The 17,215-nt window shown below is 36.4% G+C and overlaps 1 protein-coding gene across 1 annotated transcript in view; it reads left to right on the top strand.

Moving 5' to 3' along the window:
- DNAH14 (dynein axonemal heavy chain 14) overlaps positions 1-17,215 on the top strand; it is a gene marked incomplete at both ends in the record, with an annotated part of 201,873 nt that overhangs the window by 72,796 nt on the left and 111,862 nt on the right. Inside the window, 10 exons of the mRNA XM_081312799.1 lie at positions 551-619; positions 1,118-1,304; positions 5,750-5,829; positions 6,806-6,977; positions 7,554-7,643; positions 8,314-8,445; positions 9,571-9,786; positions 10,621-10,690; positions 12,720-12,937; positions 14,519-14,771. Coding sequence (XP_081168925.1) covers positions 551-619; positions 1,118-1,304; positions 5,750-5,829; positions 6,806-6,977; positions 7,554-7,643; positions 8,314-8,445; positions 9,571-9,786; positions 10,621-10,690; positions 12,720-12,937; positions 14,519-14,771 — 1,487 coding nt within the window. The remainder of the gene's footprint in view (positions 1-550; positions 620-1,117; positions 1,305-5,749; positions 5,830-6,805; positions 6,978-7,553; positions 7,644-8,313; positions 8,446-9,570; positions 9,787-10,620; positions 10,691-12,719; positions 12,938-14,518; positions 14,772-17,215) is intronic.

Below are 17,215 nucleotides of genomic sequence, written 5' to 3'. Positions count from 1 at the left end.
GTGTTTTAATATATTGTGCAAGGGGCAGAGATTTCAGATTCCAGCTTTCTTCGAGCAAGCATTTGCCTGTGTATTAGGCTAATAAAAGACTTTTAAGGTAAACAATGCCTCAGAGTCACTTGAAAAGCCCATACATCGGAAACTTGACACATAGGATACTAAATAACCAATCAACATGAATCATACTAAATAAAACAATATAAATTGTAAGATACATTGTAATGTAGGAAAGCATCACAAAGATGCTTCACAATGATGGCAGATTGCTTAGCAATAATTGTACTCCATCAAATAGCCATTTCTGCAGGTACATAACACCCCTAATTTGTATTACAGTTGTGTACTTATTCTGAACTCCAGTGTTGGAATCAGAACTGAGCTCCTTGCACTACTCTCCATATAGAGATGTGTAGACATTTCATTAGTCCTCCCCCAGAACTTAGAATCTTCTTAATAGTGGTCTATGCAGATGGAAACTCCATATATGTAAATATTATCAATATTTTATGTATAACACTGTATCTTAGAACTGTTTTTATATTTAACACAGATTTATACTAGAAGGAAAAGAAATTCGTCTGAAACCACAGTGTGCAATTTTTATTACCATGAATCCTGGGTAAGTAATTGTTCAATAACACCAGAATAGAAAGAATCTTTTGGGGGGGCGGGATTATTTTTTACAAATGCATGAAGCTGTGTTGTATGAACTGGCAATTTTGATACAATTAATGTAATATTGTCCATAACTTTGCAATTTCAAGATTTCAGAAAATAATATTTCTTAGCCTAATTTGTTGATTCAGGGATTGATCATGGAATCTTTTAAATGCAAGGAATATGTACTGCCACTGAATTATATTCCCACTTTCCAAATGTTGTGGTTTTAAATTACTACCATTATCAATTTCAGAAAGTTAGATAACTTTTCACTTGCATTTAAGTAATAATCTGCTATCGTAATAGTGATCACAAAATTATTTTCTAAACTGTAGTGAACTCTACTTTTTCAGACTGGTACAGCATCTTTGTTGAAAGGAATTTTTATTTGTATGTGCTATAGCTAACATATTAAAGTGTTCTTAATGAATGTGATGACATTAACTTTCCTTTTAAGATACAAAGGTCGTGTGGAACTTCCAGACAACTTAAAATCATTATTTCGTCCTATGTCAATGGTGATACCAGATTATGAACTCATTGCTGAAATAATGTTGTTTTCAGAAGGTTTCAAATCAGCAAAATTACTCTCAGGGAAGATAATAAATCTTTACCAACTTTCTAGCAAAAGATTATCACAACAGGTAAAATACAAAGAATATATTTTTTAATTTTGTATATGCTAATTTTCTTCTGGAATGCAGCTCAAATTAGTTACATAGTATTTCCAGGTAATGTCCCTTAGAGGCAATGATTTGGAAAAGTAATGCAGAAATCAGTTGTAAATATAGATTTAAAGATAAATATTCATCTGTGAAGCTGAATAGAATAGTGTAACCTACTGTTCCTAATGACAGCAAACTAATTGAAGAGGTACTGTCACATCCATAACGGTCCCTGGCCTCCTCCAACTCTAATACAGAAAAACACAGGCAACCGAGAAACAGGAACGTAGCAAACAGAAGCTGAATCGCAAACAAAGTTAGCACTGGGAGTGGTTTGCTCCCAGTGCGCTAAATACCCTCCCCCTTCTGTTCCACCCTTCCCGTCCTGGCAGACCAGTATCCGGACAACCAGGTATAAACCTGTTCTAGAGCACCCTCCCCCCTCCTTATCCAAACTATTCACCCTCCGGCCCCACGCTAGTCCATGGCTTGCCACCAGCTCCGCAGTCCAGTAAGTTTGTTCCTTTCAGTAGTAGGCTGGGTGGAGAGAACAGCTGTTCCACGAGTGGGAGACCTGGCCTCCGGAGCACCCAGTTGATCGGTGGAGACCCAGTCAGTCTGCTGATATGAGATGTAACTCCGTAAATAATGCTCTACCGTTACATTAGCGTGTTCTGCTGCTCCATTAGTTCTAGTATGCAGAACTGAGGCCTTGCGACGATCCAATGGACCAGATGAAGGTTCACCAAAACCGTGCCATGAATGTACCCCCAGATCCGAGATGATCTACCAGGGTACCTCATGCAGGCGATACACATGATGTATAAATGTTTTGGCCAACTTCCGGGCTGACGGCAACCCTTTACATGGTATGAAATGGGTCTGCTTAGAAAAAAAGTCACAACAGTCCAAATCCATGACAAAGTCCATTCCAATGTCTTCCCACTATCTGGTCGGGTCTGCTACCAACTGCAACAACCCTACCGGCTTCCCCGTTTGGTGTTTTGTGGTGGCACAAACACGACAGCTCCAAACACAGGCCTCTACATCTGCTTTCATGTGCGGCCACCAAAATTGGCGCCACACCAGGTGTAGGGTCTTAAGAAAACCAAAATGCCCCTCTTGTTTTGTATCATTGCATCACCGTAACACTCCTTCCTGTAGAGCCTGTGGAATGTACACCCTATCGCCTTTCCATGCCAGGCCCTCCCTTTGCGTCAAGAGGTCTGGATATTCCTGTACCCAGGGGTCTTCCCAGACTGCTTTGTGTAGTTCTTGGAGCATGTCAACAGCCAGGTTGTGCGGTGCTGCTCGCGCTGCTGCCTGCATGATCGCCTGTACTACCTCCTCCCGCTTGCTGTCATATTGCGGGATCCACGAAAGGGCATCGGCAAGGAAATTCCTCCCCCCTGGTACATATCACAGCCCAAAGCAGAAATGATGGAAATACTGTGCCCAGTGGATATTTTTGGTAGAAAGGCACCTAGATGACTGCAGCACCTCAAGGTTTTTGTGGTCCATCCATACCTCAAACGGCTCCACGGTCCCTTCCAACAGATGTCACCCTGTGGACAATGCCCACCGCACTGCAAACGTCTCCTTCTCCCAAATAGCCCAGGCCCTCTTGGTCTCCATCAGTTTTTGTGACGTATACGCACATGGCTGCAATGACCCCTGACTGTTCTTTTGCAGCAAAACTGCTCCCACTGCAACGTCACTGGCGTTGGCCTGTACTACGAAGGGCATATTGGGATTTGGGTGCAGCAAGACCAGCTCCTTTGCAAACAGGCCCTTCAGGTCCTCAAAAGCCTTTTGGCATGCCATGGTGAATGCTAGTGGCTGACCAGGCCATGGCTTTGTTGTGGCGTGTCTTGTGCAGAGTAGGTCCATCAGAGGTAAAGCCACAACCGCAAACGAGGGGATGAATTGTCTGTAGAAATTGGCAAACCCCAGGAAGCTCTGCAGTTGACCGTGAGTTCGAGGGGCTTGTCACTCCAACACGGCCTTGACCTTGTTAGGGTCCATTTCCACTCCTGCCCCTGATATCCTATAGCCAAGGTAGTCCAGTTGGGTCTGGTGGAAGTCACACTTGGTGAGTTTAATGAACAGGCATGCCTTCAATAACTTTTCCAGCACCTGTCTCACCAGTCGCACATGTTCTTCCAGCTTTTCATACTGTTATACTAGCCTTTTCTGCAAGCCTCCATTGGAACTGTATGCAATTGTGCTTTTATTATTATCTCTTTTCTTATCACCTTCTCCCTTGAAATTTTACATGTCATTGCTGTAAGTTCATCAAAATCTGCCTTTTTTGAACTCCAAGATATATATTGAATTACACACAGCTTTGGTTATCAATAAATCGATAAATCTATCATTGTATGGTGATTTTCCCCCAAATGTTGCTACTACTTCCATTCTTTAGCTGTCTTGTTGCTACTACTTCCATTCTTAAGCAGTCTTTTCTGTTGGTTAATATCAGGTTAAAATTATCAGAGCCCCTTGGACCATTCTTAGCAGAATTTGTCTCCCAACAAATGTTGGGGTGTTTAAAGACTTCTATCACTATGTCTCTTTGAAAGAGCTTCAGTTTGCTTTTGGAAAGCAGTACCCACATTTTTAGTTTCACTGGATTACACAGTGATGGAAACAATAGTAGCATTATTTCTATTTGTTTCTCCTTTTGTTTTAATCAACATGCTCTCTGCAACAATACCAAATCATTCATTTCAGTTGCTGAAAAGAAATGGATATTGTTAATATAGAGTGCAACTCCTCCTCCCTTCTGTGCTTCAGAATTACAGTCAGTCATGGGAGCCATCACACTATGCCTCAGTTATACCTATTAAATCATGTTAGCTTTCTATGTTAAGAATTCAAGCTTTCTGAACATTTATTAAGCCTTTTTACAGCCATAATGCCTCCTCTTTTATCTGAATGCTTAATCAGATATTTAATCTCCAACCGTCATATGATTTAATTTAAAGCTACTTTGTAGCTTATCCTGCTTTGGCCAATCATGTTTTAACCAATTCTTTTTAGGAGCAACCCATCTCATGGCAACAATCTATCATCAACCTAACTCAAATCATGGTCCCATATAGCAAATTTCTCCTTAGCCTATATAGCCATTAATTTGCAGTGTTTTTCTTTCCTAGAAAAAAAGATTTTGACTTTATAGTGGACAGCTCGGTATCAAAAGGTGCAGAACACACATTCCGTGTTAGGGAGCATTAGAAAAGGGATTTAAAATAAAAATCACAATATTACAAAATTATAGTGTATAACTTAGTGTTATTTCCAGTCTGGAGGTAGTGTGCTTTTAAATTCTTCAGGGTACAATAGCGAGATCTGCTTGTCTCCCATCTCTTGCTTAGGAGCAGTCCTAAGATATTTGCAACACTGTGTGAAACAAAATGCTGAAATTAAATGCATCTAGATCTGATCTAGTACTATTATACTTACCTTCTTCTCTTAGCATTTTGACATGGTACAGTATATCTGTTCATACCAAAAATGAAGAAGCTACCCTTCTCCTCCACTGGCCAAGTGGATAAAAGGGATTCCAAAGAGCTCTTTCTGCGAACACCTGAGCATTTCAACATCATATTCTGTCTTTTATATTATATAGAGGTTATGGTATCTGTGCTAATTCTCACAACGCATTTTCAACTTTCTTCTGGGCTCTCATGTCTATAGAGATTCTCAGTCATCCAAGTCATGGCTGTGCCAAAGGTGCTTTTTCAAAAGGCAACTGGACTTTCTTTGTTTTTCCTTGAAGATGTTTAGCTTCTCATCCCAGAAGCTTCTTCAGTTCTGACTGAATGATGGAAAATGGAAGGATTTATGCTCCTTGCAGTCATTTGGTCATTAGCACTCACCCTGAGAGTCATTGAGGCCCATTGGAGGTTTATCTGTGCCCTCAGGGTCACCTGAATAGTAAATTGGGCATGGAACCTTCTTGGAATCACTGAAAGGACACATTCCTTACAACACAGCCCTTTTGGCAGTTCCAAGAAGGGATCTGGGATTCACATGCATTACAAGGTGTAGTTTGACCAGCCTATACTACCTGCTTATTTAAAGCAGCAATTGAAACATCAGCCAAACTTTATAACCAGAGCTTTGAGATCTATCCCAGGTTACCTCTGGAAACCCACCTGAGCAGCTGATCAAGTGAGGTAGGCGGAGCCTCAGAAAACTTCGAGGCAAAGGAGATTATTTGTCCATGACAAGAGACTAATAACATCATACTATACTCTAAATCAGTACCCTGGGACAAATTACACATTGGCTCTGGAAGAGTTTAGTTGGAAATCAAATTGGTTAAATAGACAATGTTTTTGACAAACATGCTGTTTAATAATTGCAAAGAAGATATTTGCAGTGCACAAAAATAAATTGTGTTCTTATCTTATTTTTAGGATCATTATGATTTTGGCATGAGAGCTATAAAAACTGTATTAGTAAGAGTTGGTCAAAGGCGTCAGGATTTGAAACTACAGTAAGTTTTCTTAAATGGTTTAATTTTAAAAATAGAACATTATTATATCTCAATTTGTGATCTACAGGTTTTATATAAAGATAAGTTTTAGTAGAGGAGAGACCTGCTTTACTGTAATACTATCTGTTTTTGTTTTGAGAAAAGAAAACTAAGTTCAATAGATTTATTTATGCATGATTATTTAGAATATAGTCTTTCAAACTCAGAAGGATTTATTGCCTCATAGAATTGCCACCTAAATTACCAAGATTCTAAATATTTCTATTGGAATATCTGTATTCATTACCAGGAAAAATGCATTTCTATCCATGAAATTAAGTTTCTTGATCAGTTTTGTTTCTGATTTGCAAAGCATTCAAATGACAGTTCTTTCATACTGTAGAATGAAGGGAGCGAGGGAAGGAGGGAGGAAAGAAGGAAAGAAGGAGCTTTGACTGACAATTTAGCTATTCCCTAAATATCATTGAGAGGTATATGGATTAATAAAATAATTTATTAATTTTTAGTTTAGAATAGACATATTGATGTCCATATTAGTGGGAAACCTGCATACTTTTTGGTGTAAATTTATTTTCTCTGTGTCCTTTTTGCCACATTTACTTACAAACCATACAAATTAACTTTTTAATTTTTAGATGAAAAATATTTATTATTTATTTATTTACTTTGAATATGACAAAAAAACAGTCTTGGATTGTTAAATATCTCCTATATCTGAGCATATTTATTTATTTGAGAAATTTATAAAGCTGCCTAACTTGCAACAATAGTTCTGAGCAGCTAATAAATTAAAACTTATTAAAAACAGAATAATATGAATTGGAAAATAAGCAAAAAAGCAATAAAAATGCACAACTTTAGCAATATATGATTTAAGTATATATCCTTAAAAAGTTCAGCATGGTGGATTAATGAAAACATTATGAGACTTAAAATAACTCATGAAATTCTAATTATTAGTTTTCTTGTATAATAGATACAATAAAAAACGGTTTTCTGCATTAGAGGAAACTCTAATCACAATTGAAATACTGAAAGAAGTGAATTTACCAAAGTTAATTGCTGAGGATGTTCCAGTATTTGAAGATATTATCAGAGATCTCTTTACAGAAATGGAAGTTCCAAAAGTAAATCCTAAGCGATTAGAGGTAACAAAATAAGAATAATTATTGTTGACAGAAATATCAGCTATACAAAAATATGTTTGAAATTGAGTTTTTTTAGTGTTATTATCCATTCAGTTTGAGCATTTCAATATTGTAAAAGAATTCAGAGCTGACCTTGGGATAAGTATAAGTGAACCATCAAAGAGGGACTTAGTCAAGAGTTGACAAGGTCCAGAGATAGGAGGAACTAGGAGGAAAAAACTCAAAATAACTCTGCCTTGATTTTAGTATAAGATGGGACAGAGAAAAATGTAGACAGGTTTTAAGGATGCTGTTAATATATGCTACAACAGTATAGCAGCATTCCTGGAATCCCAGTAATATTGGTGCCTTGACTTGGCCTACCTTGAAAAACTGGCAGATATTCAGGGAAGATGTGGCATATTCAGGTCTACTCAATGTAAAGACAGTGAAATTGATTGTACCTTTTTAATTTTTTCCTAATACTGCCAGAATAGCTATATATTTTTCTTAATACTAAATTTTGGTTATTTTATGTATTGTCAAATTATTGATAAGTCATCAAACTTCTAACCATCTGTCTATTTTTTTAAATAGAGTGCAATATCTCTTGCAATACATCATTTATCTTTGCAGCCTTGGGAAAATCAGAAAGAGAAGGTTATACAACTATACAATCAGCTTATGGTGAGTGCAATGGGATGTTAATCAAGTAAAGTGTGATATGCAGGTTAAATATGATACAAATATGTAGAACTCAAATTTTTACAGTGAGATCTTACATTAAGGGAATGTATTCCAGTAAATGCCAGAAATGGATGTTTGTGGTGGAGTGTAGTCAGGAGTCACAGGAGGGAGGATCTCTTTCCAAGAGATCAAAGAGCTTGGAATGGCTGCTCAGCAGGAAGAGAACAAAGTTGGACCCTCCCTAGCAATTCACAGAATACATCTATAGTTATTACAAATTATTTTAGTCTGGCAAGATTCTGTTGTAAGGGAATAACAATAAAGGAACTACTTGGAAGTAACTCCATATAATTGTTCTTGGTACTTTGGACCTGACATGTTGCACCAATTGAGGAGTACAAAATCCTCATCAGTATATGCTTATAAATATGCACTTTGTAAGACCTTTAGTGTGTATTTACTAACATCTAAGTATTAACCATCTAAAGAATATGAATATTCATATATTCATTTATCTATTTTTGTCATAGTTATGTAGTGTATATCGGAGGTGGGGACCCTTTGAGAGCTGAATGCAAAGAAATTTCATTTTAATGTACATTCAAAGTGTCAATAAAGTTATCATTCTAGTCTAATGTTGCAGATTTGATATTTTAAAATATATTTTCAGGCTCGTGTTGGTGTGATGCTTGTAGGCCCCACAGGTGGAGGAAAAACTACCATTAGAACAATTTTAGAAAAAGCCTTGATAATCTTTCCATTAGTAGATATGGAAAGTGCTACCAAACTTGATGTTTTTCAGGTAAGTATTTTTTTAAAATTACTCTTATGGTATGTATTAATAGTTGATCTCTTTTCCTGTAACCTTTCAGAGCAATAATCCATGTGAACCTTGAAATTTTAAATATCTACTAGTTATTAAACAATGAGTAGTTGGCAGTCATGTTGAGTTATTGTCATAAAGTATTCGTGAGATTTCTGACACAAAGCTGAACATCCAACAACTGAAAGAAGCCGTGCTTGATAGGGTAGCATGAAAAGTGCTTGCCTATAAAGTTGCCAAGAGTCGAACATGACTGAATGGTTAAAACAATAATTGTTGTCAGTGCTTAGTCTAATTTCAGAAAACCAAGGAAGCTTTGGTTTGGTTGTTACTTGAATGGGAGCATACCAAGAAATTACAGGACAATATGTTGAATAAAAATAGAGAAATCATTCAGAAAGAAAGCAATGGCAAAATGTATCTATATTGTTTTCAAAAGATTACTTATATGCGTTCATCAATTCACCAAAGATCATACTTTATTTGAAGGAGAGTTTACTATGGTTCTACAGTAGGTCCTTGCTAAATGTTCACTTGTTCAGTGATCATTCACATTTACGACAGCGCTAAATGAGAGAGACTTATGATGGGTGCATGTAGTTGGGGCCATTGCAGTGTCCTTGCAGTCATGTGATCATGATTCGAGTGCTCAGCAACCATATTGCAGCAAAAATGTTTCAGTGTCCCTGGGCCATGTGGTCATCATTTGTGATCTTGTGTACTTAGGATCAATTAGTAACAGTGTTATGTACTGGGTTCATTGCTTAATGACGAAGACGAGGTGAGTGAGTTCAGCAAAGATCATTGTTTATTGCTTGCAGGATCTGAACTGGGAAACAGGGCTGCAAATGCAGCAATTTATACCCTGGCCTCTAGGCGGTGGCCAATAGGTTTAAATCAACCTGTTGCCGCCCTAGAGGCAACCAATAGCGGCGCTGGAGACGGGTTGTCTGAGGAGCTGGGAGCTGTTAGCCAGCTTCCCTGCTCAAGGAACCTTTCAGCAATTACCCACATGGTGTTCCCTTAACCCTTTTTCATGTTTTTGTATTTCTAGGAAATAAAGGTAATAATTGCTCATTTAGAAGGAACTTTTTTCTTCCTCAGAGTAATTCAAAGAGAAGCAAAGTGGATACTTTTGTTGTAAACCCAAAGTGTGTTACTATTGATGAACTCTTTGGACAGACAAATCCTAGTACAATGGAATGGTCAGATGGATTATTATCATCAGCGGTTCGAGGATTTGCCAAACTTGGAATGAAAAAATCAAAAAGAAAAGATCCAAGCATTGGTATAAATTCAGAAATGCAGGATTTATATACAGTGAGTACACAGTACAGTAATGTAGTAGGCTATTGAGATATTCTTATTTTAAAATGTAGTTGAGATATTCTTATTTTAAAATGTAGTTACACTTTGTTCATTTAGATATTACTGAGTATTTCATTCATTTTTCATTTAATAACTTACCAAACCTAGCAGATTCTTCCTCAAAAGATGGAAATGATTTATTGAAAAAAGGTAGATGAAATGATAGATTGATGATAGAAATGATAGATATTTTAGTTAGACACAGATCTCTGTGCTTAGCTTTTAAAATCCTAAGTTTAAATGGTTACGATTATTTTAAATGTATGACTGAGTTTTAAATTGCTACTTTTCTCCTGTTTACTTCCCAGGGCAGTTTACTTTTTTGTTGGTTGTCCTCTATTTTTATCAGCCATATGCAAACACTTTTCTTTCTTTGGAAACCCCCCAGACCTCTGTTTGTCCTGAATGTGTTGGAAGCATATTCCAATCTACCGGTACTTCCTTTTCTAGCTTTCCAGTTTTGCCTGTTTAGCCTTAGTTCTTATGGTGACTCCAACTAGGAGTAGAATTCACAACCTGATTTTATTATGCTGTGTTGTTATTTGTTTAAGATTCAAGAGATTTTAGTTTGAAATTGTCTGTGATTGGGAACTTCCCAAAATTTCTTACAAACTTAATTCAGTATTTTGGCTTTGTAATTGTAGTCTTCCTTTCACCTGATTAATTTAAGGAAATAACCATTTCCTTTCATAAACATTTAAGGAAAATGTTTACCTTTTGTAAGTTATAATTATGTGATTTTTTTTCTGTTATCACAGTATAATTATTCTCATTTCTGCTTTTTAGCTGAATACAGTGAATGTAGCTGATGCAGTTGTGCCTGATGAAATTATACAATCAGCAGAGAATATTCAGTGTTAGTATAATTTTGTCATAACAAATATGGGAATTATTTCATTATTGTGTGTATCTTAGTTATAGATTCAAACATGGACAACTTTTTGATGTTTAATTATGCACCAGCTCTGCTGAAATTACTTTCAGCATCCTCCCTAGGAACAAAAAGGTAGCAATAGAAATCATGTGATAGGTTTTTGTTCCACTCACTTTCTGATGCCCCACCCATTGGACATTAACATTCCATTATATAAATACATAGCTATTAGTTTGTTCTATTATGTGCTATTATGGAGAGAATGAGTCAGATAACGATCTCCACAGATCAGTGTTGGAAGAAAAAAAGGTGAACCTAAAGAGGCAGAAAGTGATGAAAACCATGAGAATATCAGCATAAGCATAGGAGGTTTGACAGACTTGAACAATGGGCCCTGTCTAACAAAATGAAATTAAATGTGGAGAAAAGCAAGGTTTTACACTTAGGCGGGAAAAACCAAAGGTACAAGTACAGATTAGGTGAAACCTGGCTCAAAAACAATAACTGTGAGAGGGACCTTGGAGTCCTAGTGGACAATCACTTAAATATGAGCCAGCGGTGTGCGGCAACAGCCAAAAAAGCTAATATAATGCTTGGTTGTATAAACAGAGGCATAGAATCAAAAGCATGTGAAGTATTATTACTGCTTTATAAAGCCTTAGTAAGGCCAAACCTGGAATACTGCATTCAGTTTTGATCACCACATTACAAAAAAGTTATTGAGATTTTGGAAAAAGTGCAAAGAAGAGCAAATAAGATGATTAAAGTCCTGGAGACTAAAACATATGAAGAATGTTGCAGGATTTTGATTTGGCTAGTCTAGAAAAAAGAAGGATTAGGGGGGACATGATGGCAGTATTCCAGTATTTGAGAAGTTGCCACAAAGATGAGGGCATCATCTTATTTTCCAAAGTACCAGAGGGCAGGACAAGAAACAGTGGATGGAAACTAATCAAGGAGAGAAGCAACCTGGAATTAAGAAGAAACTTCCTAACAGTGAGGACAATTAACCAATGGAACAACTTGCCTTCAGAAGTTGTTCGTGCTTCATCACTGGAGATTTTTAAGAAGAGACTGGACAGTCACTTGTCTGAAATGGTATAGGGTCTCCTGCTTGAGCAGGGGGTTGGACTAGAAGACCTTCAAGGTCCCTTCCAGCTCTATTCTGATTGATTGATAGTCTGTCATTGCTGTCTCTGCTGATAGGTAACATATTGTTTTCTTTTTACCTTGTGAATGTTATACCTTTGAAAATGTTAATGGTTTTGTGTGTGTTCTCCAGTTGGTTCTTTTTTTATTATGACAAAGGTGTCATCTACAGATTACTATGGATGTGTGAGTCATTTACAACATACAGTGTAAGGACTGGAACAGCCACTATGTAGGATAACAGGCAGAAGACTAGCAGAGTCCATCCATGAACACCAACTAGCTGTCAGAAGACATAATGAAAACCCTTTAATTTCACATCATATGACAGACGTAATCATAGTTTAAGTGAGCATCCTAGACCACACCAAGGCTAAAAACTCTAGAGAATTCCTGGAATCCTGGCACTCTAACAAATCAGGCATCAATAGGTACATAGATATAAACAACATCTATGTACTATTCAACAAAGATAATCAACAATATCATTAGTGCTAGAAAACTTCCTCAGCAGCAATCAACACCCAAAGACTAAAACTAACAATTAAAAAGGAACTGCCAAACAAGCTAACAATAGACAGCCCAACCAAGGTGGCACAATGATCCCATAGCAGATTTTTCTATTGTTCCCAATTAACAATTGTAATATATCATTTAAAAAGCAATAAAACATCATAATTTCTTCTCTGATTTGATTATCAGAAAATAGATAATCTGAGAGCAGGATTTAAATGTGTTTTTCCAAAGAAACAAATGGATGTGTGATTTTTATAAAATGTGAATATTGATTTTAATTATTATTACATTTTTAAATGTGCTTAAACTAGCACATTTAAAATTAATGCTTTTTTTGTTCTTTTAGGTGAAACTGCTGTTGACTGGCAGTGGATTATCCTGGATGGCCCAGTAGATCCACGTTGGATAGAAAACTTAAATTCTGTGCTAGATGACAGCAGAACATTATGTCTTGCTAACAGTGAAAGAATTTATTTATCACCAACCTTCAGAGTGATATTTGAAGTGGACTGTTTGTCTCAAGCCAACCCAGCCACAATTAGTAGATGTGCCATGGTTTATGTGGTATGTTCCATTAAAAAAAGTAATTGTGTAGTTTCACATAATATTTTATATTTTTCATTTAACTATTTATTGTTAGGGCTAAATTAATTTAATTTTACTTTTAACTTTTGTATGTTGTATTTTAATTGCCCTGTACACCGCCCTGAGTCCTTCGGGAGAAGGGTGGTATAGAAAATAAATAAATAAATAAATAAATAAATAAATAAATAAATAAATAAATAAATAAATAAATAAAATTATATTTGTAAGGAAATGGGTGGTTTAATCCCACAATGAATTTCAGATGTAAAATGTGTGCACATGACTGGATAAATATATATTGAATATATTCATTGTATATATATATTCAGTATGATTTTGTGACTTTCTAGAAATTAGTAAGATCAGATCCAACCAAGAACCCAAGTAGAATGAAGCTGTTATAGATTCATTGCCCACTTTTTGTCACTTCTGCTGATTTACAGTATTTGCTACTGAATATATTTTCCATTTTAATTTTGGGGGGAATAGAAATTTTTGGCACCGAAAGTAGTGGTGAGATTCAAATATGTGAACAACCAGTTCTCTGTGTGGGTGCTGCTTCCAGAATTCCGTTCTGGGCCTGGGCAACAAAAATTAGCTACTGGTTCTGCCGAACTGGTGCGAACTGGCTGAATCCCACCACTGACCAAAAGAGATGATCCTAGCAACAACTGTAAACTTTTTCTGAGTTTGCTGTTCTTATTCTTGAAAAGTAAACAATAATTGTGCATAATAAAACTCAGGAATAGATCTGAGCATTAGTAAATGACAGATTCGTATGAACGAGATTTCAAGTTGTCCCAAAAAAATTCATTTAGTGCTTTTTGTTAAAGAATGTGACTTTCTACTGAGTCCAAACCCCTTTTCCTAAACATTTCTTCCTTACACTAAACTATCTGAATCCTATCTTGGAAAGGTGTAAGATTTTAACTTGTAGTTCATGCTCCTATAAGTTAATATGTATATGCTAACAGTAATAAACATTGGTTTATTCTTTAATAAACCAAATTGTAGGCATTATGAAAGAAAAGCTGAGTATTAACTTTAGAAATGGATCAATGAAAAAAATACTTCTGGATCATATTGTGTACATATAGTGCTACACAAGAAGTAGAATAATGAGATAGAACAAATAGTAGAACTGACATAATTACATGTTGAGGATACATGATCACATTTTTAAAAAAATCTTGTACATAAAAATGACTTTGATCCCAAACACTAGCCTAATTTACATTTGAATGAAATAAGAGCGTTTTTTTCAGGAAGCTTAGTAAAAATTTTCTTCAATTTCAGATGATCAAAATCATAGATGAGATAATTTCCAGTCAATTAGCACCTAGTTCTTTGAAATTTGTTCTGTATTCTCAATGATGATGATGATGATGATGATGGAAGGGACCTTGGAGGTCATCTAGTCCAACCTCCTGAATAAAGTTCTAAATGCAACATGAAACTTACACACAGAGAGAAGTGCACACATATACACACAGATGCAAAAATATATGTTAAATTGCATATATTGCTGAACATTTCTTCATGTATTTTATTTAATTGCAGGACCCTGCTGATTTGGGATGGGAGCCTTATGTCAAAACATGGCTGCAAGACATTTCTGGAATAATACCAGAAAATAGTATTGAATATCTTGAAAGTTTGTTTCACTCAAGTATAAATATAGGGTTAACCTTTCTAAATAAACATAAGAAAATGCAAGTATTTCCTGTACATCAGTTGGGGATAGTAATGAACATTTGCAGAATTATTGGTTCATTTATTCATGTAATAAAACTAAGTGAAGGATCACAAGAGAGTAAGTAAACTTTAACAAATGTTTATGGCAATTCTATATATGCTAAGTACCTTGAAATAAGTTTGACTTTGAACTCTTAGAATTCTCAGAATAGAATAGAATTAGAATTAGAATTAGAATTAGAATAGAATAGAATAGAATAGAATAGAATAGAATAGAATAGAATAGAATAGAATAGAATAGAATAGAATAGAATAGAATAGAACGGGAAGGAACCTTGGAGATCTTCTAGCCCAGCCCCCTGCTCAAGCAGGAGAACCTATACTATCTCAGACAGGTGATTGTCTAATCTCTTCTTAAAAAATCTCCAGTGATGGAGGCCCACGATTTCAGGAAGCAAGCTGTTCCACTGGTTGATTGTCCTCACTGCCAATATGTTTCTCCTTAATTCCAGGTTGCTTCTCTCCTTGATCAGTTTCCAAACCATTGTTTCTCATCTTTCTCTCTGGTGCTCTGGTGAACAACCTGACCCCCTCTGTCTTGTGGCAGCCCCTCATATACTGGAACACTGCTATCATGTCTCCCCTATTTCTTCTTTTCTTTAGACTAGCCAAACCCAAGTCCCACAGCCGTTCTTTGTCTGTTTTAGCCTCCAGGTCTTTGATCATCTTAGTTGCTGTTCTCTGAATTTTTTTTTTGAACTCTCAACATCTTTTTTATGATATGGTGACCAAAATTGGCTGCAGTATTCCGGGTGTGGTCGTACTAGGGCTTTGTAAATCAGTACTAGTACTTCACGTGATCTTGATTCTATGCCTTTGTTTATATAACCCAATATTGTATTAGCTTTTTTGGTTGCTGCTGCACATTGGTGGCTCATAGTCAAGTGATTGTCCACTAGGACTCCAAGGTCCCTCTCACAGTTACTGTTTTTAAGCCAGGTCTCACCCAATCTGTATTTGTGCCTTTGGTTTTTCCTGCCTAAGTATAAGACTTTGCTTTTCTCCACGTTGAAACTCATTTTGTTGGATAGGTCCCATTGTTCAAGATCTTTTTGAATCCTAGTTTGTCTTCTAGGGTATTGGCTACTCCTGACAGTTTGATGTCATCTGCAAATTTGATGAGTTCTCCTTCAATTCCCTCATCTAAGTCATTTATGAAGATATTGAAGAGTACTGGGCCTAAGAGGGAACCTTGTGGTACCCCACTGCTTACTTCTCTCCATATGGATGTAGTGCCGTTGAGGACTACTCACTGAGTACAGTTTGTCAGTCAGCTACAGATCCATCTGGTGGTGATGTTGTCTATTCCATCATTTTCTAGCTTACCAATTAGTAGGTTGTGGTCTACTTTGTCAAATGCCTTGCTGAAATCTAAATGTACTACGTCCACTGTGTTTCACTGGTCTACTAGTGTAATCACTTTATTGAAGAATGAGATGAGATTGGTTTGGCATGATCTGTTTTTAATAAACCCATGCTGGCTACTGGTTATGACTTTGTTTGCTTCTAATTGTTTGCAGATCTGTTTTTTGATTATCTTTTCTAGGATCTTCCCAGGTATTTATATTAAACTGATTGGTCTGTAGTTTCCTGGGCCTGTTTTTTTCCCTTTCTTGAAGATGGGGACCATATCAACCCTTTTCCAATCCTCAGGTACTTCCCTGGTGCTCCAGGATTTATAAAAGATGTGGTGCAATGGTTCTGAGATAACATCTGCCAGCTCTTTCAGAACTTTAAGATGTAATCTGTTGGGTTCTGGTGATTTATACTAATCAAGGTCAAATAGGAGTTCTTTTTCCATTTTCTTGCTTATTTTAATTTTTGTTTCTAGTATGTCTTTTGGTTTTTTTGGTATGATGGGCTGTAGTTTCTTTTTGTGTGAAGACTGATGCAAAGTATGAATTAAGCAGCTCTGCTTTCTCCCTGTTGCCTGTAATTTCCTTGCCATCTTCTCTCTTTAGTAGGCTTATAGTTTCCTTGACTTTTTTTCTTGTTGTTAATATGTTGGAAGAAACATTTTTTATTGTCCTTGATTTCTGTTGTGAGTCTTTGTTCATTCTGAGCCTTTGCTTTCCTGACTTCTTCTTTGCCTGTTCTGGCTGTCTGCTGATAATTGGCTTTGGTTAAGTGCCTCTCTTTCCATTTTTTGTATTTGTCCTTTTTGTTTTTCAGTTTGTCAGAGAGATCTTTGTGCAACCATGCTGGTTTCTTTTTAGATTTCTTGTTTTTCTTTCTCAGTGATATTGTGCTGATCTGGGCTTTTGTGATCACATTTTTCAGGGTTTCCCATGCTTCTTGGGTTGTTTTTCATACATGGGATCTTTCCTAGGTTTTCTCTGAGTTTGTTAAGGTCGGCTCTTTTGAAGTTTACATTGGTTGGATTGTTTTCTATTGCTTGTGTTTGCATTATGATGTGGTCACTTTCACCCAAGGTTCCAGCAATTTCAATTCCCTCTATCACTTCTTCTCTATGTAACTAATGTAACTTAACATTCAAATTTT

This window comes from Vipera berus, assembly GCF_964194415.1.
Source record: "Vipera berus genome assembly, chromosome: 1".
Lineage (NCBI taxonomy): Eukaryota > Metazoa > Chordata > Lepidosauria > Squamata > Viperidae > Vipera > Vipera berus.
Note: the sequence above shows the minus strand (reverse complement) of the source record. Positions and strands in the feature narration are given on the sequence as shown.